The sequence below is a fragment of the Lampetra planeri genome, chromosome 15, assembly GCF_965212315.1.
Source record: "Lampetra planeri chromosome 15, kcLamPlan1.2.h2, whole genome shotgun sequence".
Taxonomy (NCBI): domain Eukaryota; kingdom Metazoa; phylum Chordata; class Hyperoartia; order Petromyzontiformes; family Petromyzontidae; genus Lampetra; species Lampetra planeri.
Window position 1 is genome coordinate 12,553,392 of NC_136121.1, and position 25,820 is coordinate 12,579,211.

The 25,820-nt window shown below is 50.5% G+C and overlaps 1 protein-coding gene across 2 annotated transcripts in view; it reads right to left on the reverse strand.

Annotated features, from left to right (window-relative positions):
* ATP8A1 (ATPase phospholipid transporting 8A1) overlaps positions 1 to 25,486 on the reverse strand; it is a 115,755-nt gene extending 90,269 nt beyond the window's left edge. The window contains exons 1-2 of one of the 2 annotated variants that reach the window (XM_078601100.1): positions 1,908 to 2,027; positions 1,507 to 1,697 (exon numbers count right to left, since the gene is read on the reverse strand). In XM_078601100.1, the coding sequence (XP_078457226.1) occupies positions 1,507 to 1,546 (40 nt within the window). In that variant the 5' untranslated portion in view covers positions 1,547 to 1,697; positions 1,908 to 2,027. Of the gene's footprint in view, positions 1 to 1,506; positions 1,698 to 1,907; positions 2,028 to 25,059 lie in introns of those variants that run through there. The other variant, XM_078601099.1, reaches the window with a different exon arrangement.
* Positions 25,487 to 25,820: the final 334 nt, after the last annotated feature.

The following is a 25,820-nucleotide window of genomic DNA, read 5'->3' on the forward strand; positions in this document are numbered from 1 at the left end:
ACAAGGCCACCTAATTGATTTTGATAACGTTGAAGTGTTATCTAAAACGAATTATTACTGGCCAAAACTAATTTGAGAATCATTTGAAATTGAGAGAAATACAAATTATTTTAATCGCTCTGACAGCTACAGGCTTAGTGCGGCCTGGAAGCGTATTAATAATAAATATTCCAATAACAATTCCTTACAAGGGGAAACACATACTAATTAACTGATTACTAACGTAGTATATAATTACAATACCCCCCCTCCTCCACCTCTGATTTCTGCACCTGATTGGGTATAGTGATTGGGTTCAGTTATTAAATAATACACATTACAACTACTTATAGAGGAATCATAACAATTAACTGATTACTAATCTATTATATAATTACAATACCCCCCCCTTCCACCTCTGATATCTGCACCTGATTGGGTGAAATGATGACGTCACCCTGCTGCTCTATTTTAAACCGGGAGCAGGTGGAGGGCTTCACTATTCTGAAAAATCGCCCGATGATGCTGCATGTAATTACCAGCGAAAGTCGTACTCAAAATTGTAAATGTTGTGGATTCACTCTTCAACACAACGGTGGGCTAAAGTAGTGAACTATTTGTTTTTTTTCAACGTGACACATTTTACCGATTGTCTGTGTCGGGTGGTGGAGGGTTACGACATTTATAAATAACGCGATCTAACCCAAAAACCTTTATTATGAATAATATTGGTCGCGAAAGCCTACGTGTTAAACTGATCATTAAAAATTAAAGGGAAATTATCCCACCCACTCAGGAGCAGTAGTACAGTAGATGGGAAGTACCATTTGTAAGTGTAGGAAGAGGAGAGATGTGTGTATGTGTGTGCGTCTTCTGCACACCCGTAAACAGATACGCATGCACAACCCGTGCTACGGCAAACCGAGCCCTGTAAGTAATCCGGTCGGCTCTTCACGATGCCCAAACCCTGGCCAGATATCAGCAGCCGTGAGCACAATGCAGCAGACTGACTGTGCACAAAACAGCACACGACGCTGGTATCCAACTCCCCAGAGGGACTGCCAGCGGCTGACAAAGACACAAAAATAACTGCAAACCACAACACTAATTCGACCTCAAATTATATTCCCCACCAAATCCACCCCGAACAGAATTTACTTTCATTTGTCTTCAATTTAGTGTACGCATATTCCAGGCTAATTTTGTTTTACTTTAAATTAAAATGAATTCTGTCCATGAAGGTACTGTAATATCGTAATTACTGCGGTGTTAATATTGGTTGCAGTCAACATATCATTGCTTGAAAATTACTCCCCAAAAAATTGGCTAAATTTCAGGGCTGCAACCTTCACATGAGGACAGCGGTTTCAATGGATCACACACGATTTCCCCAACACATCCCAATATAACATTACTTCTAGGTGTCAATAAATCAACGACTGCATCACTCTTCTTGAGATGACGTTTCCGCAATAGGTGCGGTCAAAGAAGAAGCGTCGTCGCAGGCCCCTTATTCTCGGCACAAACCTGACGGCACCCTGAGCATCTCCATGCTGCGCTCCATCATCCAGCGTCTCTCACTCCCTGGGTGGCAGGGCTGGCCGGGCAGGGCCAGGCAGAGCCAAGCAGGGCCAGCACGTGGGCCAGGAACCCACGGCAGAACAACGGGTCACCCAACGAAACGCCACCACATTTAAATCAGAATTCTTCCTCTCCTCCTACAACAAAACAGGTCGTGCTTAAAGCTCAACAGAAACTACAAATGCCACGTAACAACAAAAGTGCCCTGTTACGACACACACATTAGAAATATTTTTTTTTGGGTAAATAATTGCTGTCAAATAAAATAAAAACTCCCCAAGCTTCAATCTTGAGCTGAAGCTTCCCCAATGCTAAAGTGAGATGGAATCGCCTGCGAGCGCTTTCACCGGCTGGAATATTCTCCGGGCTCCTCCGCCTGCCCCAAGCCCCAATTCGGTCGGTCGGTCGGGGGCCCGCCGGGCGAGTGATCGAGGCGAACGAACGGGACGGGTTTGGCGATGGGCAGAGGGAGCCAGCCAGCCAGAGAGAAAGAGATGAAGATAAAGCCGCTATCCGGCCACCACCACCTCCCCCCCTCCCTCCTCTGTGGGCGAGCCAAGCGCAGCGAAACCCCGCCCGCCTCGCACGTCCACCCACCACGACTCAGGCGCTGCTCACGTTACGCCGGCTGCCTGTAGCGTCCAGGGCCATGTGACGGACACCACCACAACAACAACAGCAGCAGCAGAAAAGCTCCACTCCGCCCCCCCTCCCACGCCAACGAATTTGTCCCCATCACCATCATCGACGAGGGTGGCTACATCACAACGCTGCAGCTGCACTGCAGCGTGGTTCAATAAACACAAATACATCTCGCATGCTGCTGCTGCCTCGTCTCCCCCACCCACCACCACCACCACCAAAGACAAAGATCCCCCGTATAGCCTGAACAGACTGTTGGGGCAAGTGCTGTTAGCGAGCACCTATGAAGGCCGGAACGGTACACGAGGGGGTGGGCGGCCAGCACCACGCCCGACCGCATTTGTCTTCCAAGTGGCGATGTTTACACACCGCACCAGGTACTCAGTTGAGGCTGAGTGGACCTAAGGAAGGCCCAGGATCGGTTCAGATAATCGTCACTGGGTGTTGGCCGTGAGTGGGAATCGAACCCGGGGGGTGCATAGCGCAGCCGCAGCGCGCTAACCACTACACCACCGCTCCCCACCACCCCCACCACCACCAACCACCACTCCCCACTAACCACCACCACCACTCCCTCCACCAACCACCACCCCCACCGCCAACCGCCACCGCCACCCCCAACCCCCACCGCCACCCCCACCACCACTACCCCCACCACCAACCCCCACCACCACCACTAACCCCACCACCCGCCACCACCACCAACCACTACCCCCACCACCAACCACCACCACCACCAACTACCACTACCCCCACCACCAACCACCGGGCAAGGTGCACAACCAACACCAATGGCTTATTTTTTTGGCCACATTGCACGATATCACTTGCAGATGGAGGGGGGGGGCACCCCACCACACACATTGTTTGCTCTACCATCAGCTGTGCAGGCTGCGTTAGAAAGTCATCAAAAACAAGCTCCAGGGCACCACAACGGATACATGTGGCTCTCAAATCTTCCCCCCCCCGTATATTTTAGATTGACTACATCGCCAATGTAATTGATCCAAATGTCATAATGCCTGGCAGTTATAATGCAATACAGTTACCATACCTATCGAACCATAAGGTTTACCCGTATTCTTGTACATGGAAATTTAGTTCAGGTCCATTCGGCGTACAGCCGTTTCAATACAAACAAATTAGTATTTCGTCTATTTGTTTGTGTTTCTCCCTTGTGATGGGACTTTGTAGGATGAACGCTGAGATGTACAAAGGCACCACGGGGTGACCAATAAGGTCCTAATTGATCTGTAATTAGGTAGGCACTGATAAGGGGTTGACAGTTTTGAGTTACTGATCATCGGCCAAAGGCAAATGGTTTAAGTCTACAGACGCTGACGATGGGCGTGGGTGGATAAACTCAAGTGCAAGGGCGTGTGTCTGCTTGGAGACTGTTGCCAGCAGCATACACGCAGGTTCAGTCTTGCTGCGCACATTTTTGTTTAACGCAGTGCGGTGGCAAACGCCTGAAACCAAAACGGGAAATCAAAGCCTCGCATGGGTGCTGATGAAGTGACTCGCGGGGTAGCAAAGCTTCGCTTCACGAAAGCATTGTGTGGGGTGTCTTGTTTGTGTCGCACGCCATCCATCACACAGGGCATTATTGTGCCTGGCGTTCTATGCATTTGGAGAGCCTAAAGGCCACGGATGCCTATGAGAGTATGATCGTGAGAGGTTGAGATTGGGCGCTATGTATGATGTCAAGATTAATCGCCTGCAATTAGCTAACGGGCACAAAGAATCTAAACAAGCTCTGAGCTGCTTAGTCACATAATCGGAATGGGTGATATTGCAATAGAGCCATTCCAGGAAGCACCTTCACACCCAAGAGTGTTAAGCTTAATAATAGGGGTTTTCCTCTTTTTTTCTGGCAACAAAACTGAAACCTTTTACAAGGATTAATGTGTGCATTAACCACAATACACTTGTGGTCAAAATACAAACAATTAAGACGAGGCTCAAAAGAAAGCTGTCTCTGGTGTGGACCAATCAGTTTCAAGGACAATGCATATATTATCAGTGTGTGTTTTTTGTTTACATTTTGACCACAAGTATTGTGGTTAATGCACACATGATTCTTGTAAAAGGTTTCAGTTTTGCTTCCAGAAAAACGGGGAAACACCCAATATATTTTGGTACTGGCAAAGGAGGTCTAATGATGTAGATGCTTACCACGAGCCCTCGTTACTTTGATAGTGCATTGTCTTTGAGCTGTACGCCTTTCGGCGTCATCTGTTCGAGCACCAATTGAGACGAGGCTCAAAAGAAAGCCGTCTCTGGTGTGGACCAATCAGTTGCAAGGACAATGCATATATTATCAGTGTGTGTTTTTTGTTTGCATTATGACCACAAGTATTGTGGTTAATGCACACATGATTCCTTGTAAAAGGTTTCAGTTTTGTTTCCAGAAAAAAGGGGAAAACCCCTATTATTATATTTTGGTACTGGCAAAGGAGGTCTCATGATGTAGTGTTAAGCTTGTTCATTCATTCAATGTATTTATTGAATAAACACTACATTTATATTTGTGTAGTGGTGATACGCGCTGGGTGTATATGTCGTGTGCCAGCGCGTATGTACGGGTGTGTGTGTGGTGACGCGCGCTGACGGGGAGGAGCAGGCGTCAGTGCGCGGGTGGGGGTAGTGCTGCTGATTGGCTGTGTGCCGGTGACGCGCCCAGAGGGAGTGATCGGGTAGCAGCGCGGTGTGATTGGTTGGGGAGTGGAAACACGCGCTGAGCGGAACCGGATCGTGGGGATAGAGCGCGGGGATTGGGTAACTGAGGAGCGGTGCCGACGTTGAGGTCCGCATCCGCTCCGTCTCCCGGGAAGAAGGGGTATATAAGGTGATGCACAGAGGAGCAGGGGGCAGAAGTGGAACCATCTAAGAATGAAGAGGAAGGTGCAGAGATAGAGCCCGGAGAGGAGAGTAATGGAGAGTAGAAGCTGAGTAATGTATAGTGTGTAGCCAGCGAGATAGAACGGTCTACACGAGCTGAGTAATGTATAGTGTGTAGCCAGCGAGATAGAACGGTCTACACGAGCTGAGTAATGTATAGTGTGTAGCCAGCGAGATAGAACGGTCTACACGAGCTGAGTAATGTGTAGTGTGTAGCCAGCGAGAGAGAACGGTCTGCACGAGCCGAGTATGCATACGGTGTAGCCAGCGAGAGAGGAAGGTCTGCACGAGCCGAGTATGCATACGGTGTAGCCAGCGAGAGAGGTGCAAAGTCTACACGAGGCGAGTGGAGAGTGTAGCAGAGGCGCAGAGTCTACACGAGGTGAGAGAGGAGTGTAGCCGAGGCGCGGAGTCTACACGAGGCGAGTGGAGAGTGTAGCAGAGGCGCAGAGTCTACACGAGGCGAGAGAGGAGTGTAGCCGAGGCGCGGAGTCTACACGAGGCACAGAGAGCCGGCAGCACAGAATCCTGAGTCAAGAGAAGTGCAGTGTGAAGAAGAGAGGCCACGCGTTGTATTGTTACAAGTCAAGATTTAATAAAAGAAGTGTGTTCCCGTCAAGGAGTTTCCTGCCGTCATTTTCCAATACTTCATCTGGCGTCAGAAGTGAAACGGGCTTCCAAGTATGGAGACGAGGAAGACCCGTAGGACCCACGGGATTGACCGCGAGGAAGACCTGGACGACTCGGAGCCGCTGGTGGCGGGGGGTGAGGAAGAGGACTTGCCCACGCTGCAGGGTCCGTCGACGGCGCCGGCCGAGCGACCGGGGACAGACGCCGGGCTTCGTGAGGCGCACTCCCGACTGGCGGAGCTGCTGCTCGCCGCCGCGTCCATCTTGGCGGAGATCAGCTCGTCGGGAGGAGCGGGGACGGTGGGGGACATTTTACAAGGTCGCCCCGCAGATTCCCGCCAAAACGAATGGGGGATTCCCGCCATTGCGCCTGGGCCTACTTTTGGCGGGAACGGCGAGCGCCACGTGGTGGTGGGTTCCCAAGCGCGCGCATCGACGTCATCAGCGCGCGAGGGGGTCCGCCATCTTACGTCTGCTGCTGGAGCCGCCATCTTAGACACCGACGGACAGGCGGAGAGGAACCACGAGGCGGATGACTTCATTTTTCAGCAGCGCCTGCCCACGTTGTCAGCCTTCAAGGCGGAAGGCGGAGACTGGGGCCAATTTCAGCGAAGGTTTTTGGCGCATCATGAGATGTCAGCGTGGTCCGATGCTACGGCGCTGCGGGCATTGCCCGCCATGCTGGACGACGATGCGCTCGCGGCCTTCAGGGCTGCACGGAAGTCGGACCGCTCCACGCTGAAGGATGCGCTGGGTTTGTTGGCCAGGGTCTACGGGCCTCCCTCTACATGCCGCCATCAGTTCTACGCAAGACGGAAAGCGGCCACGGAGACCGCGCTGGCCTATCGCACGGCGTTGCTGGCTCTTGCTGATGCTGCGTTCCCTCGGATGGACGAGGAGGGCCAAGACGCGATGGTTTTGGAGCAGCTGCTCAAGTTGGCGCAGGACCTGGGGGTCCCTATCAACACAGCTGACGACATTGATATTTCTTCTTTGAGAGTCGCCACGAGTATTCAAGCGCACGAGGCCCTACAACGGAAGCAAGGCGTTGGTTGCAACGCTGCTGTCGTCGCAGCCCCGGGGTTGGTGGTCGCCGAACCCCAAGTCGTCAGCCCACGAGAGGAGGCGTTCGCCACGGGACGACCAGGGGACTGGAGGCCGGGGGCCCGGTCGCCTCTGCGATCGGGCCGAAAGTCGGAGCAACCAAGATCTACTCCGACCCTCGTCACGTGCTATAACTGCGGCCTCCGGGGCCACGTGGCGTCCGGGTGCCGCGCTCCGCGGCAGCGCGCCATGGGAGCTCGGCTGGACGACGACCGAGGGCCCAAGTCATCTCTACAATCCCCGGCAAGTCGCGGCACCTCACACGCTCGGCCTGTTTATTCGGCACACATGGGACGCCGCGTTGCGGCGGAGGAGGGCCGGTTAAGGTTCGGGGATTCGGTTCGGCGAGGGGGGTTCGGCCGGGACCAGGGAGACATTGAATGGGCGGAATTGGGGCATAGAATTGTGGCTGCTTCGGCGGGTTCGTCCGTTGTTACGGGATCTATTGATGGGGTTGAGATTAGGGTGTTAGTGGACACGGGGGCATCGGCAACTATTATATCGGACCTCATTTATAATATTCTTCCAGTCCAATGTCGTCCGCTGCTTCCAGTGGATGTGCCATTTTACGCCGCTAATGGGGGATCGTTGGGCATTATCGGTCAGGTTAGGGCGTCCATTTGCATTGGAGATATCAAATTATCGGGACCCGTTTTCGTTTCGTCTTCTTTGGCAGTTCCGTGTCTTTTGGGCACTGACTTTTTGGCTAAAATGCCCATTAAAATTCTTATCGATCAACGATGCATTGAACTGCCATCGGGTCGCCGGATTTCATTTTTGACGGGCCCTACTGACATTCGGACGGCGTGCGCTACGATACAAGCGGTGGCGACGCAGACAGTGCAAGTGCCCCCGGGTTCACAGATGTTGATTCCCCTCCGGTTACGAAAACCATGGGTGAGGGAGGCTTCGGGACAGAGTATGCTTTTGGGTCCTTCTAACAAGGCTGTCGGGGGTCTTGATTTATCGGTGGCTCACACTTTGGTGCGGGCTGACAGGGATCCGTTTGTGATGGTTTTGAACGCGGGGTCGCGACCAGCTGTCATCCCGCAGGGCACCGTGCTGGCTCACGCGGCGCAGGTTCCTGGGGATGATGGGTTGGTTGCGCAGGTGGGCTCGAGCCCCGCGCGGAACGTTGAGCCAAGGGAAGACCTTGAGTGGGTCCATTCGTTATGTGCCGCCTCGGACGATTTGTCGGCGGCGCAGTTGGGTGCGCTGCGCGAGTTGCTCATTGAATTCTCTGATGTATTCAGTAAACATAAGTATGACATTGGGTGCACGGATTTGTTGCACCATCACATTGAAACGGGCGATGCGGCGCCGGTCAGGCTAAATCCCTTCCGACTGAGTCCCGTGGAGAAGGAACATGTTCAGTCGGCTGTTAACGATATGCTAGAAGCCGATATTATTTCGCCCTCCTCTAGCCCGTGGGGAGCGCCTATTGTGCTGGTTAAGAAGCAGGACGGGTCCCTGCGATTCTGCGTTGATTTCCGTCGCCTGAATAAGATCTCTGTGGCTGACGCGTATCCGCTCCCCAGGATGGATGAGTCCCTCGATGCATTGTCTGGTGCGCGATATTTTTCGACTCTTGATTTGTTATCGGGGTTTTGGCAGTTGCCGCTCGACGAAGAGTCGAAACCTAAGACAGCATTTCGGACTCCAGGGGGGCTGTTCCAGTTTAACCGGTTACCCATGGGACTTCACTCCTCTCCAGCGACGTTTCAGCGACTTATGGAGCTGGTTTTGTCGGGCTTGCAGTGGGATACATGCTTGATTTATATGGACGATGTCATTGTTTTCAGTAAAACGTTTGAGGAACACCTCCGGCGATTGAGAGGGGTGTTCTTGCGAATGCGATCGGCTAAGTTGAAATTTAAACCGGCCAAATGTCACCTCCTTCGTAGGTCCGTTAGATACTTGGGTCACATTGTCGATTCTTCGGGGATCTCCACCGATCCCGCGAAGACGGATTGTGTCGGTTCGTGGCCGACACCTACGTCCGTTTCCGACGTGCGTAGTTTCATCGGGTTTGCTTCTTATTATCGGCGGTTCGTTGAGCACTTCGCCACTATTGCAAAACCCTTGCACGCTCTAACGGCGAAGGGAGTGAAGTTCAAATGGGGACCGGAGGAGGAGGCCGCGTTTCGCTCCCTCCGGGACGCCTTGGTGGGTGCCCCACCCTTGTGTTATCCCGATTTTGCCAGTCCCTTTTTGCTGGACACGGATGCTAGCAACACGGGCATTGGGGGGGTGCTATCCCAAGTCGTTGGGGGTGTCGAAAGAGTTGTCGCCTACGGTAGTAGGGTGTTGTCTCCGGCGGAGCAGCGCTACTGTGTCACCCGTCGCGAGCTGCTTGCCATTGTTTTTTTTGTGCAACAGTTTAGGCCATATCATTATGGTCGTCACTTTACAGTCCGAACGGACCACGCGGCGCTACAGTATTCATTGAGGGTCGCCCAGCCCTCGGGCCAGTTGTCGCGTTGGTTGGAAGTCCTCCAGGACTATCAGTTTACGACTACGTACCGTAAGGGGTTGCGACACACGAATGCCGATTGCTTGTCGCGGTTGTTGCCTTGTGATGAATGCGCGTGTTTGTCGGGATCGGCGCGCTGTAAACCGACGCTTGCGGGGGAGATGGGGGCACTGGCTGCGACAGCGGGCGCACCGATCGGGGATGATTCCACTGCCTCTCAGGGTCGGGACTCGCTGCTCTCGCTGTCGCTCAGCGAATGGGGCCGCCTCCAGATGGCGGACAGCTCGCTGCTAGCATTGCGCCGCAAGGTTGAGGGTCCCGAGGGGGACCAGGAGCGTACCGGCTCCTATGTACTTGAGCGGGGCGTGTTATTGAAATGGGACAGTTTGTCCCGGCGGAACGCACTCGTGGTGCCTTCCGCTGTGAGGGGGAGGGTTGTCTTGGCGGCACACGAACGCCTCTTGCACTTGGGAGTTAACAAGACGCTTGCCCTGCTTCAGCGTGACTATTACTGGCCGGGAATGGGAAGTGATGTGGTGCATATTCTGAAGGGGTGCGTTGAGTGCGCCAGGCGTAAACCACCGGCCGTGGCAGCTAATCCACCGCTGCAATCTATTCAGGTCTCGCGTACCAACGAGCTCGTTGCACTCGATATTTTGGGGCCCTTCCCAGTCACGCCGAGAGGGAATAAATATTTGTTAGTGGGGGTCGAATACTTTACCCGATGGCCTATGGCGTGGCCTCTCGCTAACCAGTCGGCAGCGGCTGTGACGGATGCCTTCGTCCAGGGCTATGTCCTGGACAAGGGGGCTCCCGAACGCCTGCTGACCGACCAAGGTAAAAATTTTTCGAGTAAATTGTTGCAAGAGGTGTGCGATCTGTTGGGTACCAAGAAGGTGCGTACCTCCCCGTACCACCCGCAGACTGACGGGATGGTGGAGAGACTCCACAAAACCTTGACTTCCATGCTGTGCCAGCAGGTGTGCGAGGCACATGTAGATTGGGACCTGCAGGTCCCGGGAGTCCTTGCTGCGTATAGAATGGCCCCCCATGCAGCTACGGGGTTTTCCCCATTCTATTTGATGTACGGTCGGGAAGCTGACCCGCCAATAGAAACGCAACTTGGCCTGTCCGCTCCACGAACTAATTCTAATTTGGCAGAACATATTAAGTTTAATATTCACAAGCTGACAGAGGCGAGGGAGGCCGCGCGGCTTAATTCGCGGGCTCGCCAAATTGCTAATGAACGGTTGCGGGCACGGAAGGTGTCCATGCACGAATGGAAACCAGGTGACAGGGCCTGGCTGCATTGCCCTCAGGCGCCCTTGGCTACGTCGCCTAAATTGTTGAGACCGTGGAGGGGACCCGTGGAGGTCGTGCGCGTTGCACGGCCCCAGTGCGTTCAGATAAAGTGGGGAAAGCGCCGGTGGTACGTTCACCCCTCCCGACTGAAACCGTTCTCGCCTCCATATGGCCTCCCCTTGTGTCGTGATGGCCGGGCGTGTGACGTGACCGGCGACCCAGAGGGGGAAATGTCTCTGCCTGATCCACACGTATTTTCGCCTGATCTGCTCCCAGGTGTCTCGGAACTGACAGCTGCCGATCACCGGCGGCCGGATCTCCGCGGCGGGGCCGGCCCTTTCAGGCCCGTTCCGCGCCGTCTGGAGCAGCCGGAACCGCCGGACGGTCGTCAGTGTCCCGCCCCATACGATGGACCAGCCAGACGGACTCGCGCCAGGTCGTGCTACTTTGCATGACCTGCCTCGTGAGGAGTCGGGGCAGTTGGAGCGCCTCGTCACTGCGTGTAGTCGCAGGGACGTGGGGCGCGTTCGTTTCGAATTTGCTCGTATCGTGTTATTGTTGACTTTTCGGGTTCATTGTCAATCTGTACATAGTTATTCTTGTTGTTGTTGTTGTTGTGTTATGTTACGGGGCACACTCGGGGGGTTACGGGGTTTTTTTTTGTTGATTGTCGTTTTATCGTCGCGGTTGGTTGTTGTTAGCAGCCGGGCCGGCTGCGAGCTATGTGGGAGGGGGTGATGTAGTGGTGATACGCGCTGGGTGTATATGTCGTGTGCCAGCGCGTATGTACGGGTGTGTGTGTGGTGACGCGCGCTGACGGGGAGGAGCAGGCGTCAGTGCGCGGGTGGGGGTAGTGCTGCTGATTGGCTGTGTGCCGGTGACGCGCCCAGAGGGAGTGATCGGGTAGCAGCGCGGTGTGATTGGTTGGGGAGTGGAAACACGCGCTGAGCGGAACCGGATCGTGGGGATAGAGCGCGGGGATTGGGTAACTGAGGAGCGGTGCCGACGTTGAGGTCCGCATCCGCTCCGTCTCCCGGGAAGAAGGGGTATATAAGGTGATGCACAGAGGAGCAGGGGGCAGAAGTGGAACCATCTAAGAATGAAGAGGAAGGTGCAGAGATAGAGCCCGGAGAGGAGAGTAATGGAGAGTAGAAGCTGAGTAATGTATAGTGTGTAGCCAGCGAGATAGAACGGTCTACACGAGCTGAGTAATGTATAGTGTGTAGCCAGCGAGATAGAACGGTCTACACGAGCTGAGTAATGTATAGTGTGTAGCCAGCGAGATAGAACGGTCTACACGAGCTGAGTAATGTGTAGTGTGTAGCCAGCGAGAGAGAACGGTCTGCACGAGCCGAGTATGCATACGGTGTAGCCAGCGAGAGAGGAAGGTCTGCACGAGCCGAGTATGCATACGGTGTAGCCAGCGAGAGAGGTGCAAAGTCTACACGAGGCGAGTGGAGAGTGTAGCAGAGGCGCAGAGTCTACACGAGGCGAGAGAGGAGTGTAGCCGAGGCGCGGAGTCTACACGAGGCGAGTGGAGAGTGTAGCAGAGGCGCAGAGTCTACACGAGGCGAGAGAGGAGTGTAGCCGAGGCGCGGAGTCTACACGAGGCACAGAGAGCCGGCAGCACAGAATCCTGAGTCAAGAGAAGTGCAGTGTGAAGAAGAGAGGCCACACGTTGTATTGTTACAAGTCAAGATTTAATAAAAGAAGTGTGTTCCCGTCAAGGAGTTTCCTGCCGTCATTTTCCAATACTTCATTTGTACCGAGTTTGTCATTTTCAAATAATGACAGCACACATCCATTGGGAGGATCGACAAACGTTACCACCCACGACGTGACTGGATCAATGGTGTTATGAATGATCATGTACGCAGCCCTTTTCCTATTTACTGATGAGTGATGACCTCTGCATGCTGCGTGAGTGATGGGGGCCATTCCAGGAATCAAACTCAGGTCGCTGGGTTCAGTGCACTTATCCACCGCTCCACCCGTGTATCATTAGACCTTCTTCGCCAGGACCGAAATAGGATAATAGGGGGTTTTCCCCCTTTTTTCTGGCAACAAAACCGAAGCCTTTTTACGAGGAATCATGTTTACATTAACCACAATACTTGTGTTCAAAATGCAAACAAAAAACACACTGATGATATATGCATTGTCCTTAAAACTGATTGGTCCACACCAGAGACGGCTTTCTTTTGAGCCTCGTCTCAATTGGTGCTAGTCTAATGATGTAGATGCTCACCCCGAGCCCTCATTACTTTGATAATGCATTGTCTTTGAGCTGTACGCCTTTTGGCGTCCTCTGGTCTAACACCGTTTGAGACTAGGCTTGAAAGAAAGCTGTCTCTGGTGTGGACCAATCAGTTTCAAGGACAATGCATATATTATCAGTGTGTTTTTTTGCATTTTGACCACAAGTATTGTGGTTAATGCACACATGATTCCTTGTAAAAAGGTTTCAGTTTTGTTGCCAGAAAAAAGGGGAAAAACCCTATTATTATATTCTGTGCCATCTTTGCCATGTTCTGGAGCAACAACAAAAGCTATAATTAACTCATCTTCTCCCTTCATATGGCAGTGTGAATGAGTTATATTTTAATGTCTCCGTTGGCGAGCCAACTGAGGGCAACATGAGTGATGATGCAATGTCTGAGATTCATCTGATTGTACAGTACATGTAGGCCGAGGGCCTCCCCCCATGACTATGCAGATCATAGGGTATATTTGACCATACTTCACCTTGGGACGTTTTTGCCAGTATCAAAGTATGAAATGTATTAAAAATAAGAATAGATTTTACCCGTTCTGGCCAATAAATTTAAAAGACAAGTCATAATATGATTAGTGCATGTTTGTTTGCATGTTCACCACAAGTACGTGTGGTTAATGCAGACATGATTCCATGCAAAAGGTTTCTGTTTGGTGTGGGAGCATAGTAGTACCTTACAACAATGGACATTGCTGCAAGCTAGTGCCCACATGATGCCTATTACTGTACATCTCTTTTATACAGGTCTTATTACATCATCACCCATTTCACCTATGTGGCGCGACGTCATGCTCCTCTAAAACACCCCCCAGCGTGTGTGACGTCATCGACCCCTTTCGTCTCACACCGAAATCTCGCGTGACGTCATTACGCCCCCCCCCCCCCTAACCGCACTCAATCAAACTTGCTTTTTTTCCTGCGTTACAGACGAACTAAGCGTATTATTATAATTATAACAGAGAAGATCCTAAAGTATTTTGAAGGCGTATTATCGAAGTGTAGATGGCCAGCCAGTTCAAGGTCCACCACCCAGCCGTAATATTAAACTCCAGGAACATTAATCTGAAATTATCGATCCACCCATCAGAATAACAAAAAAGAATGTTTACTGGACGAATCCGATGACCAATTAAGCTCTTTTTTTCCACAGATGGCCCAGCAGGGACGGGACAGAAAGTTACATTAACAAAGAATAAAAATACGATTTGTGCCTTCTGCTTCCTTGAAATTTTAAAACTAAAATATGCAGAAATAAACACCACAGGCCATGGTGTATCAGCCTACATCTAGCTCAAGTGGATACATCTCTTTGCCAAAGGGGTATTTTTAACTCGGGCTTACTGCCGATTTATGACGACAGTACCGAACTGGACTGCGTTACAAAGCTACTGCGCATAATGTCACATGCAGTTGATGAATTCTGACTTATAGCATTACAAATAATTAATCATTCATGGCAAGCAATCGAATCGGTTGGAATAAAACAGTGCGTCACTGCTCCCCGTGTGAGAGTGTGCACAAGGTGTGATCCATTTATAGACACCTCTGCTGATTTCTATTAAAAGGTTTAATAGAAATTAAATACTGAGATTGGTCGAGGCGTCTAGAGGCTCTGAAATACCGATGTAGTTTTTGTTCTAGAAATTATCCTTATTATTCGAGTAGGACATCTATAAACGGATCACCCTGGATCAACTGCTGGTGTGATGGACGTCTTTCTCTCAAAGAGCGAGTTATTCATTCAGAGAATGACATATCGATGCGAAAGAAATGTTCAGACTCGAGTTTAAGCCATTACCAGTACATGCTGGAGTCAAGGCTCAATGTGAAAGAAAAAACCCCCTAAATTTAACAGCGATGCAGTGGTTATCACATTGCACAATTAACCCGGTGACCCGAGTTCCGTTCCCGACGATGGCGAACACCAGCGGCGAAGTGGGATCTGAATCAATGTTCAATATTGTTAAACACCTCCCGTGGTCCAACAGGTTATGGGGAGGTCTTCATTTCAGCACTAGATTACAGAACGCCTAAACATTAACATTATTATGACCAGGAAATACTTGAAATTACAATACAGTAGTTGGCTATTTTTATTACATTCTTCAATAGAGGTCTCTGTGGGACAGGGCGTATATTACCGGAGCATGTTTTTGTTTGGCGACCAATATCATCCATAATACAGGTTTTTTGGGGGGGTTAGATCGCTTTTTAACCACAAAAAAGCTGCATTATGGATGTGTTTTTTGTATGTTCACCAAAAGTACGTGTGGTTAATGCAGACGATTCCTTGCAAAAGGTTGCATGATTCCTTGCAAAAGGTTGCATGATTCCTTGCAAAAGGTTTCTGTGTGGTATTTGAACATCTTAACACTTGTTTTATTGCCAGAAAGGCTGAAACCTACTCGGGGTCTCCGTGTTAAATATTTATGACAAACAGCAGCGGGTTCCCAACCTGTGGTCTGCGAGGCTGCTACTACTACAGGGGGGGGGGGGGGGTCCGTGGGGAATAATAACACCCTCACCAAGCGAAATGTACAATGTCAAATACTACAAGGAGCGTGTTGTGGTGGTCTGAGAAATTTTCGGAGGTTGAAAAAGTCTCCGCACACTCGAGCACGGTGGGAACAAGCGATGTCCAGCATTACCCGATGATTAATTCTCACATATCACTTGTTGACATACAACAACTGAATTCCTCACATCATATGCATACTGATGTTAAAAAAAAAAATTAAATTCCCAGCAAAATTCATTGATGAAAGTACATGCGCATCTTAATGTCATGTCAGTTCATGGGCCAACCAATGAAAGTGGTTGCTTTTGGGAAGGGGGAAGCGGGCAAGGTGGGAGTTAGAAGGGAGATGCGGTGGATGAGCTCATTTCAGTTTCAGTTTCATGTATTTGGTATAGCCCTGCGAGCCATTCGGCTCTTGAATCGGGTGCAACCGCAACAAACAAAAAACAAAAACGTGAATAAGAAAACATCTTAAAGTGACTACGCGCAAACAGAAAAATCCAGGAAAAAACTGCAAAAAATCTTCCAGAAAAAGCACCGTATACGAACGCTCTGTGCAAAAATCCCAGTGGGATGCAAGTCAAACAACAACAACAACAACCACAAGACAACTTAGATTAAAGCCATCATTCTAACTCCGTACTACAACAAACAAACATGGCCAACCCAAAAAACGTTTCGAAATCACCAAAATAAAGCCATAAAAGCAATGTAACAGTGATCATAGGAACTGTGACCGAAATTTCACAATAAACGACATAAACAACATGTACCACCAACACCCTGTAGCCATAGCTGGCTGCATGAGTCACTCCACAACAGCAGGAGCATCAACATTTTTCATGTCAAGATGGTGGTCTATATGAGCCATGATGCACTGACGCATCAATTTTACACCATACCCCCCCCTCCTTCTTGGTCAATTCACTTGCACAGCGTCGCTTCCAATTGCCAGCCAGAACGTGGGAAAACGCCTTAGTCATCTTGCTGCAAGCCACGGTGCGCAGTGCTTAAAGTATTTGTCGAGGTTCAGTGCATTTCGCAGTTGGGTGCACTTTGAAAGTGAACGCACGTAAAACAGATATCGTGTGTAGCTGCACGAAATCCCGAGTAAACAGCTCAAGAAATCGGTCAAACAGGGCTACTGTACTCGCCATACGATGCGGAAACGAACTGCACAGAAAGGAAAGGCTCTTAAGGTTGAGCCAATTCCAGAAATGTCAGTTTGTAGTGCAGTTTTTTTTGTTTTAACACAGTCAGCGTTTACAATGGCAGTGGTGCTTTATTTTTATCAATCTTCTATCACCGTTCGTGGTTATTCATTTCACCCGATTTGCCTGCAGAAATGCTAACATACTAACGCCAAACAAAATCAGCAACGCCTCAAAGCAGACCACTACTTTAAGTCACCGCAGCATAGAGGCATGCATTTGTATGCACCGATGGCTTTTAGATAAAATGCCTTATTGGCACACGCTAGAACCTATGAAATCAGACTAGCACACCATCAAACACCAGGATACGGCAGCGAATAAATGCTTTAAAGCAGCAGAGTGCAAATTGTGTTTTGACAGCAGTGGTAGATGTCATTGCGTCTAAATGTAAAAGTGTAACTGCAGGGCGAACTGTGATGAAGTGCTGCTGTACTCCACCCACGCACTCGTTTCTTGCAGCTCTGTTTCCTTGGGAACCCTAACGACCATGGGGACATTGGCTGACATCAAAAATGTGGCTTTTGAAGCACCGTCCACCCATACCCAAGCTCGTATTTTTATGGCTGTTGGAAAACTCTGCAAAGTGATCGGTAAAATGGGGACATTGGCTGACGTCAAAATTGTGGCTTTTGAAGCACCTTCCACCCATACCCAAACTCGTATTTTTATGGCTGTTAGAAAACTCTGCAAAGTGATCGGTATAACGGGGCCCGTTGCTATGGGGTTTACAATTACAAAAAAAATCACAGTGTTAATGCCAATTTTCTAAACCTGCCATGCATGAAGAATCGTTTAAATAAAATGGATAAAGTGGCAGCGTGTTAATGGTTGTTTTTTTTTTTAAAGCTAACCCTAAACTGAATAAGCTCTACATAACATGAGTATTTAATTCTCAAACATTCACTGGGAGATGACAATCTACCCGACCGACACAGTGGCAGGATCACACGCTCCATGTCAATCCACACGACTGGAGGAATGCCTCGCAACTGTGTGTGAGTCACATGGGTAGTTGACCATGGTCTTAAATTAAACCCGGGTCACCAGGTTCATGCTGCTGTGCCACTACCACATCACTGCACTACCACCAATATTTTAATTATCAATACATGATAAATTGCTTGAATTTAAAACACACACACACAACAGCTTTACAGCAGATCCTATTTAAGAGGCATCTGCTATTTGACCTGTTTAGGGAACACGCAATTGTGTTGCAAAGATACCGATCGGAATTACGACCGTCATGTCAAACACTTCATTCACTTCACAGCGCACCGACTGACTTACACGTCCAGCACAAGGAATGTAAAATGTTTCTCAAATTTCCGACAAGTCACAGCTGGTTACATTTCAAAACGATTCTAGGCAGCTGCATTCATTGAACCGATTTTTCATGTGTACAGAAGTATAACTGCCCTCGAGTAAATGTATTAATGGTCAGGAGCGCAGTGAATGACTTTAAGTGCTGATTTGAGAGCACTCTAGCGGTAATTTTAGCTCTGACAGCATGTCAAGTGATTTGCCACAAAAGCAAAAAAACTTCCAAAGAGTGGACAGCAGAGTCAACAATTACACAGATGCTGCTGCAATGATACTTTCTGAAATATCGTTTAAACTACTCATGAATCTGTGGCCTAATGTCGCGGGCTATAGTTTGTAAGCGCAACTAATGTGTGGCCTGAATACCACGCCAACAAAAGGTTTGTACACCCTTGTTAATAAGTTGCAATAACTTGGGGCGGAACGAAGCATCAATTAATCTGTTAATATTGGATATCTGAAGTTCACGGTACATGCATGGAATTGCGTTTTGTAAGAATATTTTTTTAGATTGATATGGGTTGCATGTCAAGGGTTCACGTCAACCACACAGCCACAAGAGATGCTGCCATTCACAAAAATACACACAAAATAAATAAATCCTTGAATTAAATCATGATCCTATATGGGGACATTCGAACTGCAGAGGGGGGTGAGTCGTTCCAACCATAGCAAGGGTAATAACCAACTGTGCAAAGAATCCCATTACAGGGCTTTAACCAGGGCACAATGAAATCAATCGAGACAATATTTCCCTCTGTTGGACAATACACCACATTAAAAACACACACACACAGTAAACTATAGAAAACCACGCCGTCTCAGATTCACCTACCTTCCACATCAATGTGCAATGACCATGTATCTACGTGGCTACTTGTGACACGGCATACACACCCATTTGAAATGCCTCCCAGCTCCAAACAAAACAGCGTGTGCATGAGACAAACCCTTTACGAATTGCCAACGTGCTGGTTGTAGACTAGAAAGTCCAGTTTCTGGACCAGTTTCTGATCTAGAAACTGTGAAGAACAAAAGATAGCATCAACCTCAACCGTCTGCCTATGATAATGTGTGTACATGAAAAGTAATGTTTGAAGAATTTCTCCTGATAATGCCCTAATAATATTATTTTACAACCCTGTGTCAACCCACTACTGGATGAAGGTCTTCCCACACCTTGGCAGTCACAGGGATTGTTTTGACAATATTTAACCATCCATAATACAGGTTTTTTTGGGGGGTTAGATTGCATAAATATATATAAATGTGTCGTTAAACTCGCCACCACCCGACACAGCCAATTAGTAAGGTTTGTCACGTAAACAGAAAGTGCCAATTCGCTACTTATACAGCACACCGGTGTGTTGGAGAGCAAAGCCACAACATCTACAATCTGATTGTAGATGTTGTGTGTTGTGGCCTTGTTCTCCAACACACCGGTGTGCTGTACTTGTCACGAATTGGCATGTTCTGTTTACGTGACAACCCTTACTAAATTGGCTGTGTCAGGTAGTGGCGGGTTTAACGACACATTTATATATTTAGGCGATCTAACCCAAAAAAACCTGTATTATGGATGATATTGGTCGCGAATGCTGAAGTGTTAAACCAATATTTAATCATGCTGGTCCGTGCGGGTCACGCACCACCTCCGATTAGCATGCTTGGCTATGTATGGTGGGAAATAAGTTCAATATACATACAGGACAGGTGCAAATATCATGCGGCAAGGATGTTAACCATGAGAATCGAAATCAGGTTGCCGAAGGATTTAAAGCTTAATACAGTGGATAAATTATTCCGTATTGAGACAACCAGATACGTAGAGGTAGAGTAGTAATTAAATAGAGCATGTTATGCTAATACTGTACAATGTTTGACAATTTGTAAGCATATCGTTTTCAGTTGCATAATTTTACGCATGGTAAAGCGTGTGGCCAGATTTTTCAGAAGTATGGTACGGTACTGTACATCATATCAGCGCATTGCACGCAAGCAAAGTTTCTAATGTATTCAGTTTCCAAAGAGGCCAGGATAGTCTCAATTGCAAGAGTGACCTGGGTACATTAGTCTGCCAGTGGGCAGAAATGATTGCTATGCAAAATCCCAGTTGAGTAATTTTCGGGTAATTTTTTAACGTGTCAGATTTGTACCATGGCGCTGGAACACTATGGCTTACTCTCACGAATAACATCAGCGGCTAGTTCTGCCGCAGTAATAGCCAGGGCGGCCGCTGGATTCGAACCGCGAAACCTCTGTAGCAATCGGCGAACGTGCTGCCAGTAGGCCATGTCACTTCCAAGTGGCAATGCAATCAACACCATCACTCAGTGCAGGCCATTGTGTAATTTGTATCTGGCTTTTTTAGCCAATCCCTGATGACCAAAAGCAGTATTCCACTTTTGCCCTCACGCTTAAACCACGTAATGCACACTTTGTACAGTGTGTATTTTTTTCGCCTCCAACATAATCATATTCTACCGCTATTAAATGAAACCACACAGCTGCAATGTTCTTGATTTTTTTTTTAATAACTCATAATTATGATTTACAAAAATGTTGTCAACCCATTACCAGAAAAAATGTCTCCCCATGCCATGTCAGTGATGGAGAGTTTGCGTCATCATACCTCACCACGCTCATCAGTGAGCGTTGGTGAAGGGGTCCCAGGGCAGGTAAAGACGTCAATCACCACTAGTGGTAGCTATAGCCAGGAATAGAATTGTGGTTTTTCAGATTCATAGCAGAGTATGCTAACCACTGCCCCACCGCTCCGCTCTGATTATTTTATCAGGACAATATTGCTGGAGGCCTTTAAGCAGCATCCTTGAAACAGGTAAATTATCAATATGGACACTTGCAGATTTTGAATTGCCCAGTGGTAAAAAGCCACTGTCTTTCCCATAAACTACAAGCAAACAAACCACACGCCTTTCATGTGCGCAGGAAATTGCCGCAATAATGTTGTCCTATCTGTTACGACTCTGACACTATGCCTCAAGTTGTGGCACAGCAGCATACAGCAACTGCATCGCATGTTTTACACATGTTCTATACATGTTTTACAGGTGTCCCAACTTACAGCGGGTGACGCCGTCATGACCATGACAGAGCTCACGTCACCTTTGTCTTGCGACGAGCACACGAAGCAAAAGCCTCGTAGACACTGCACTGCTTCTGCACGTCCATATGCGACCCGCAAGCGAATTCGACACTCACGCTCCAAGTGTCACTGCCGCAAATTCATCGCTTAGCGAACGAGAGCAGATAGCATTGAGTGGCGGTCATCACAAGACGCGCATGATACGCGCCCATAAACGTGCCTCGAATACAAATGACAGAGAAGGCATGACACACGCACACAGCAGGGGTAATGCGCACGCACACAAGAGGTGATTTCCGGACATAAAATTGGTGCTTATTGTTACCATAAGCTTGGACCTACCTCCCAGCATCCCTAGCATGCCACATCATATCATACACACGTGTACTGCATGCAAACAACACATTACTCTATGCACAATAAAGACCAGAGAAACTACGGCACACACCACTCGTATATCTTACTGTTCAGTGCATTAAATCAATAACTATTCAACGACATGCAAGAAACACACCACACCACACACACCCCACAGCCCCACGTCACACACACACACCCCATCACATATTCCACGTGACAAGACATCTCACGCAGAACGAAACATACCACAGTACATACATCACACCCACATCACATACACACCATCACCATCACAGTACATACATCACACCCACATCACATACACACCATCACCATCACAGTACATACATCACACCCACATCACATACACACCATCACCATCACAGTACATACATCACACCCACATCACATACACACACACCACAACCCACACCACACCCACATTACATACACACACACCATCACCCCATATCACACAAATCACACCAACATCACACACACACCATCACCCCACATTACACGAATCACAATCACATCACATACACACCACACACACCATCACCAACCCCCACATTACACGAATCACACCCACATCACATACACACACACCACAACCCACCCCACACCCAACTCAAATACACACCATCACCATCACCCCACATCACACAAATCACATCCACACACACCACAACCCACACCACACCCAACTCACATACACACACACCATCACCCCACATCACACCCACATCACATACACACACCACAACCCAAACCACACCCACATCACACACACCATCACCAACAACCCACATCACACGAATCACACCCACATCACATACACACACCACACCCCACACCACACAAATCACACCTACATCACATACACCCACACACCCACACACCATCACCAACACCACACATCACACAAATCACACCCACATCACATACATACACACCACAACCCACACATCACACCCAACTCACATACACACCATCACCCCACATCACACAAATCACACCCACATCACATAAATCACACCCACATCACATACACACACCACACCCCACACATCACACACACACATCACACACACCACACCCCACACCCAGCACGCACGCCCACATCCGGGCAGTGGTGTCTCTGCACGTGGCCTGTAACCCAGCACTTTGGAGGCCAGGGTTGGTGGATCACGCAACTGATTGCCGAGGTGCCATGCACCTGGCTCACCGGGAGAAGGCAGTACAGCAAGCGTGGAACTCCACCTGTTCCATCCGCTATGAGATCACGTTTGCCCAGTCGCACGTGCGATTTTTTTCTCCCTCCCACCACGTACAAGCAATGACTTGCTGAAAACATCGTCATGTATATAATGCATTAATTCTAGATTTGAAGCTTTCGTGACTGCAAGGATTCATATTCTTAGGTTTTTTCGGTAAAGTCACGTAGGTAAAACATTAAAATCAATAAAAGTAAAATAAAATAAAAATCACGACGTTTCGGAGGCAACACAAGCTTCCGTCTTCAGGTGGAACCGTCACAGCCACGACAGCTGTATCAAGTAAATGAGAGATTGCAGGAGCTACCACTCCGTTTATATAATGGTTGGAGAGGGGAGGAAGGGCCAAGTACAGCACACGTTTTACTCACCCACACTCACCACCCCCATCACTCACCACCCCCGTCACCACCACCCCCATGACTCACCACCCCCATCACCACCACCCCCATCACTCACCACCCCCGTCACCACCACCCCCATGACTCACCACCCCCATCACCACCACCCCCATCACTCACCACCCCCATCACCACCACCCCCATCACTCACCACCCCCATCACTCACAACCGCCACCACTCACCACCCCCATCACCCACCCACAATCACCACCCCCATCACTCACCACCCCCATCACACACCACCCCCACCACTCACCACCCCCATCACCCACCCACACTCACCACCCCCATCACTCACCACCCCCATCACACACCACCCCCACCACTCACCACCCCCATCACCCACCCACACTCACCACCCCCATCACTCACCACCCCCATCACACACCACCCCCACCACTCACCACCCCCATCACCCACCCACACTCACCACCCCCATCACTCACCACCCCCATCACACACCACCCCCATGACTCACCACCCCCATCACCACCACCCCCATCACTCACCACCCCCATCACCACCACCCCCATCACTCACCACCCCCATCACTCACAACCGCCACCACTCACCACCCCCATCACCCACCCACAATCACCACCCCCATCACCCACCCACAATCACCACCCCCATCACTCACCACCCCCATCACACACCACCCCCACCACTCACCACCCCCATCACCCACCCACACTCACCACCCCCATCACTCACCACCCCCATCACACACCACCCCCACCACTCACCACCCCCATCACCCACCCACACTCACCACCCCCATCACTCACCACCCCCATCACACACCACCCCCACCACTCACCACCCCCATCACCCACCCACACTCACCACCCCCATCACTCACCACCCCCATCACACACCACCCCCACCACTCACCACCCCCATCACCCACCCACACTCACCACCCCCATCACTCACCACCCCCATCACACACCACCCCCATGACTCACCACCCCCATCACCACCACCCCCATCACTCACCACCCCCATCACCACCACCCCCATCACTCACCACCCCCATCACTCACAACCGCCACCACTCACCACCCCCATCACCCACCCACAATCACCACCCCCATCACTCACCACCCCCATCACACACCACCCCCACCACTCACCACCCCCATCACCCACCCACACTCACCACCCCCATCACTCACCACCCCCATCACACACCACCCCCACCACTCACCACCCCCATCACCCACCCACACTCACCACCCCCATCACTCACCACCCCCATCACACACCACCCCCACCACTCACCACCCCCATCACCCACCCACACTCACCACCCCCATCACTCACCACCCCCATCACACACCACCCCCACCACTCACCACCCCCATTAACCACCCACACTCACCACCCCCATCACTCACCACCCCCACCACTCACCACCCCCATCACTCACCCACACTCACCACCCCCATCACTCACCACCCCCATCACACACCACCCCCACCACTCACCACCCCCACCACTCACCACCCCCATTACCCACCCACACTCACCACCCCCATCACTCACCACCCCCATCACTCACCACCCCCATCACTCACCACCCCCATCACTCACCACCCCCATCACTCACCACCCCCATCACCCACCCACACTCACCACCCCCATCACACACCACCCCCACCACTCACCACCCCCGTCACTCACCACCCCCATCACCCACCCACACTCACCACCCCCATCACTCACCACCCCCATCACTCACCACCCCCATCACTCACCACCCCCATCACTCACCACCCCCATCACTCACCACCCCCATCACTCACCACCCCCATCACTCACCACCCCCATCACTCACCACCCCCATCACACACCACCCCCACCACTCACCACCCCATCACTCACCACCCTCATCACTCACCACTCACCATCCCCACCACTCACCCACACTCTCAGCACCAAACCCCCCCGACACCACCGCCCCATCTCACCGGCAGTCGATCTCGCCCCGGCCGAGTCAGCGCCGGGCCCTCCTCTGCGGCTCGGCATCGCGACGTCCACGCCGCGACGTCCCCTCGACGTCCGTCGCCGTCCCTGCCGCCACAGGGGACAACGCCGAGGGGAGAGGAGGAGGAGGAGAAAGGGCCGCCAGTCCTGGCGGAAGACGGCAAGGGCGAGGGATGAGAGACGGCGGCGGCGATGACGACGACGACGGAACAGACGAGATGCCGGGAGGGGATCGTCACGGGCACCCTCGAAGCCTCGGGGAGACGCCGAGGCTTTGTAAGCGGAGCCTCTTCCAGCGGTCGGTGCCCTGCCGTGTAGATGCGCAGTTTGGCACACTTTGGCCCCTGTGATGTGATGTGAACGCGAGCCCTGGGTTGGCAGTCAACGCGAGGTAACAGCCACAAGGGGACGCTGTCACGAAGCCGTGCCCCCATTCGGCTCATTGTTGCGTGGCTTTGTGTCCAAATAAGCGTGGGAGGTTTGCCCAATGTTGAACCAACATTGGGCCACCGATGGGGCCAATATTGGGCCACCATTGGTCCAGCATTGGTCCAGTAATTCCAACCGTATGGCAACGTCGGCATACGGTTGGTATGCCGACGATATTCAGTTATGCAGCATTCTTTTAAAGAGACAAATTCAGCCATTTATTTCTCAAATGGACATCAAAGGCCAGTGCTCATCTCCCGACTGCAGACCTGATCCAGTGGTGGAAATTCCACATTCATATGACCGAGCAAGTATA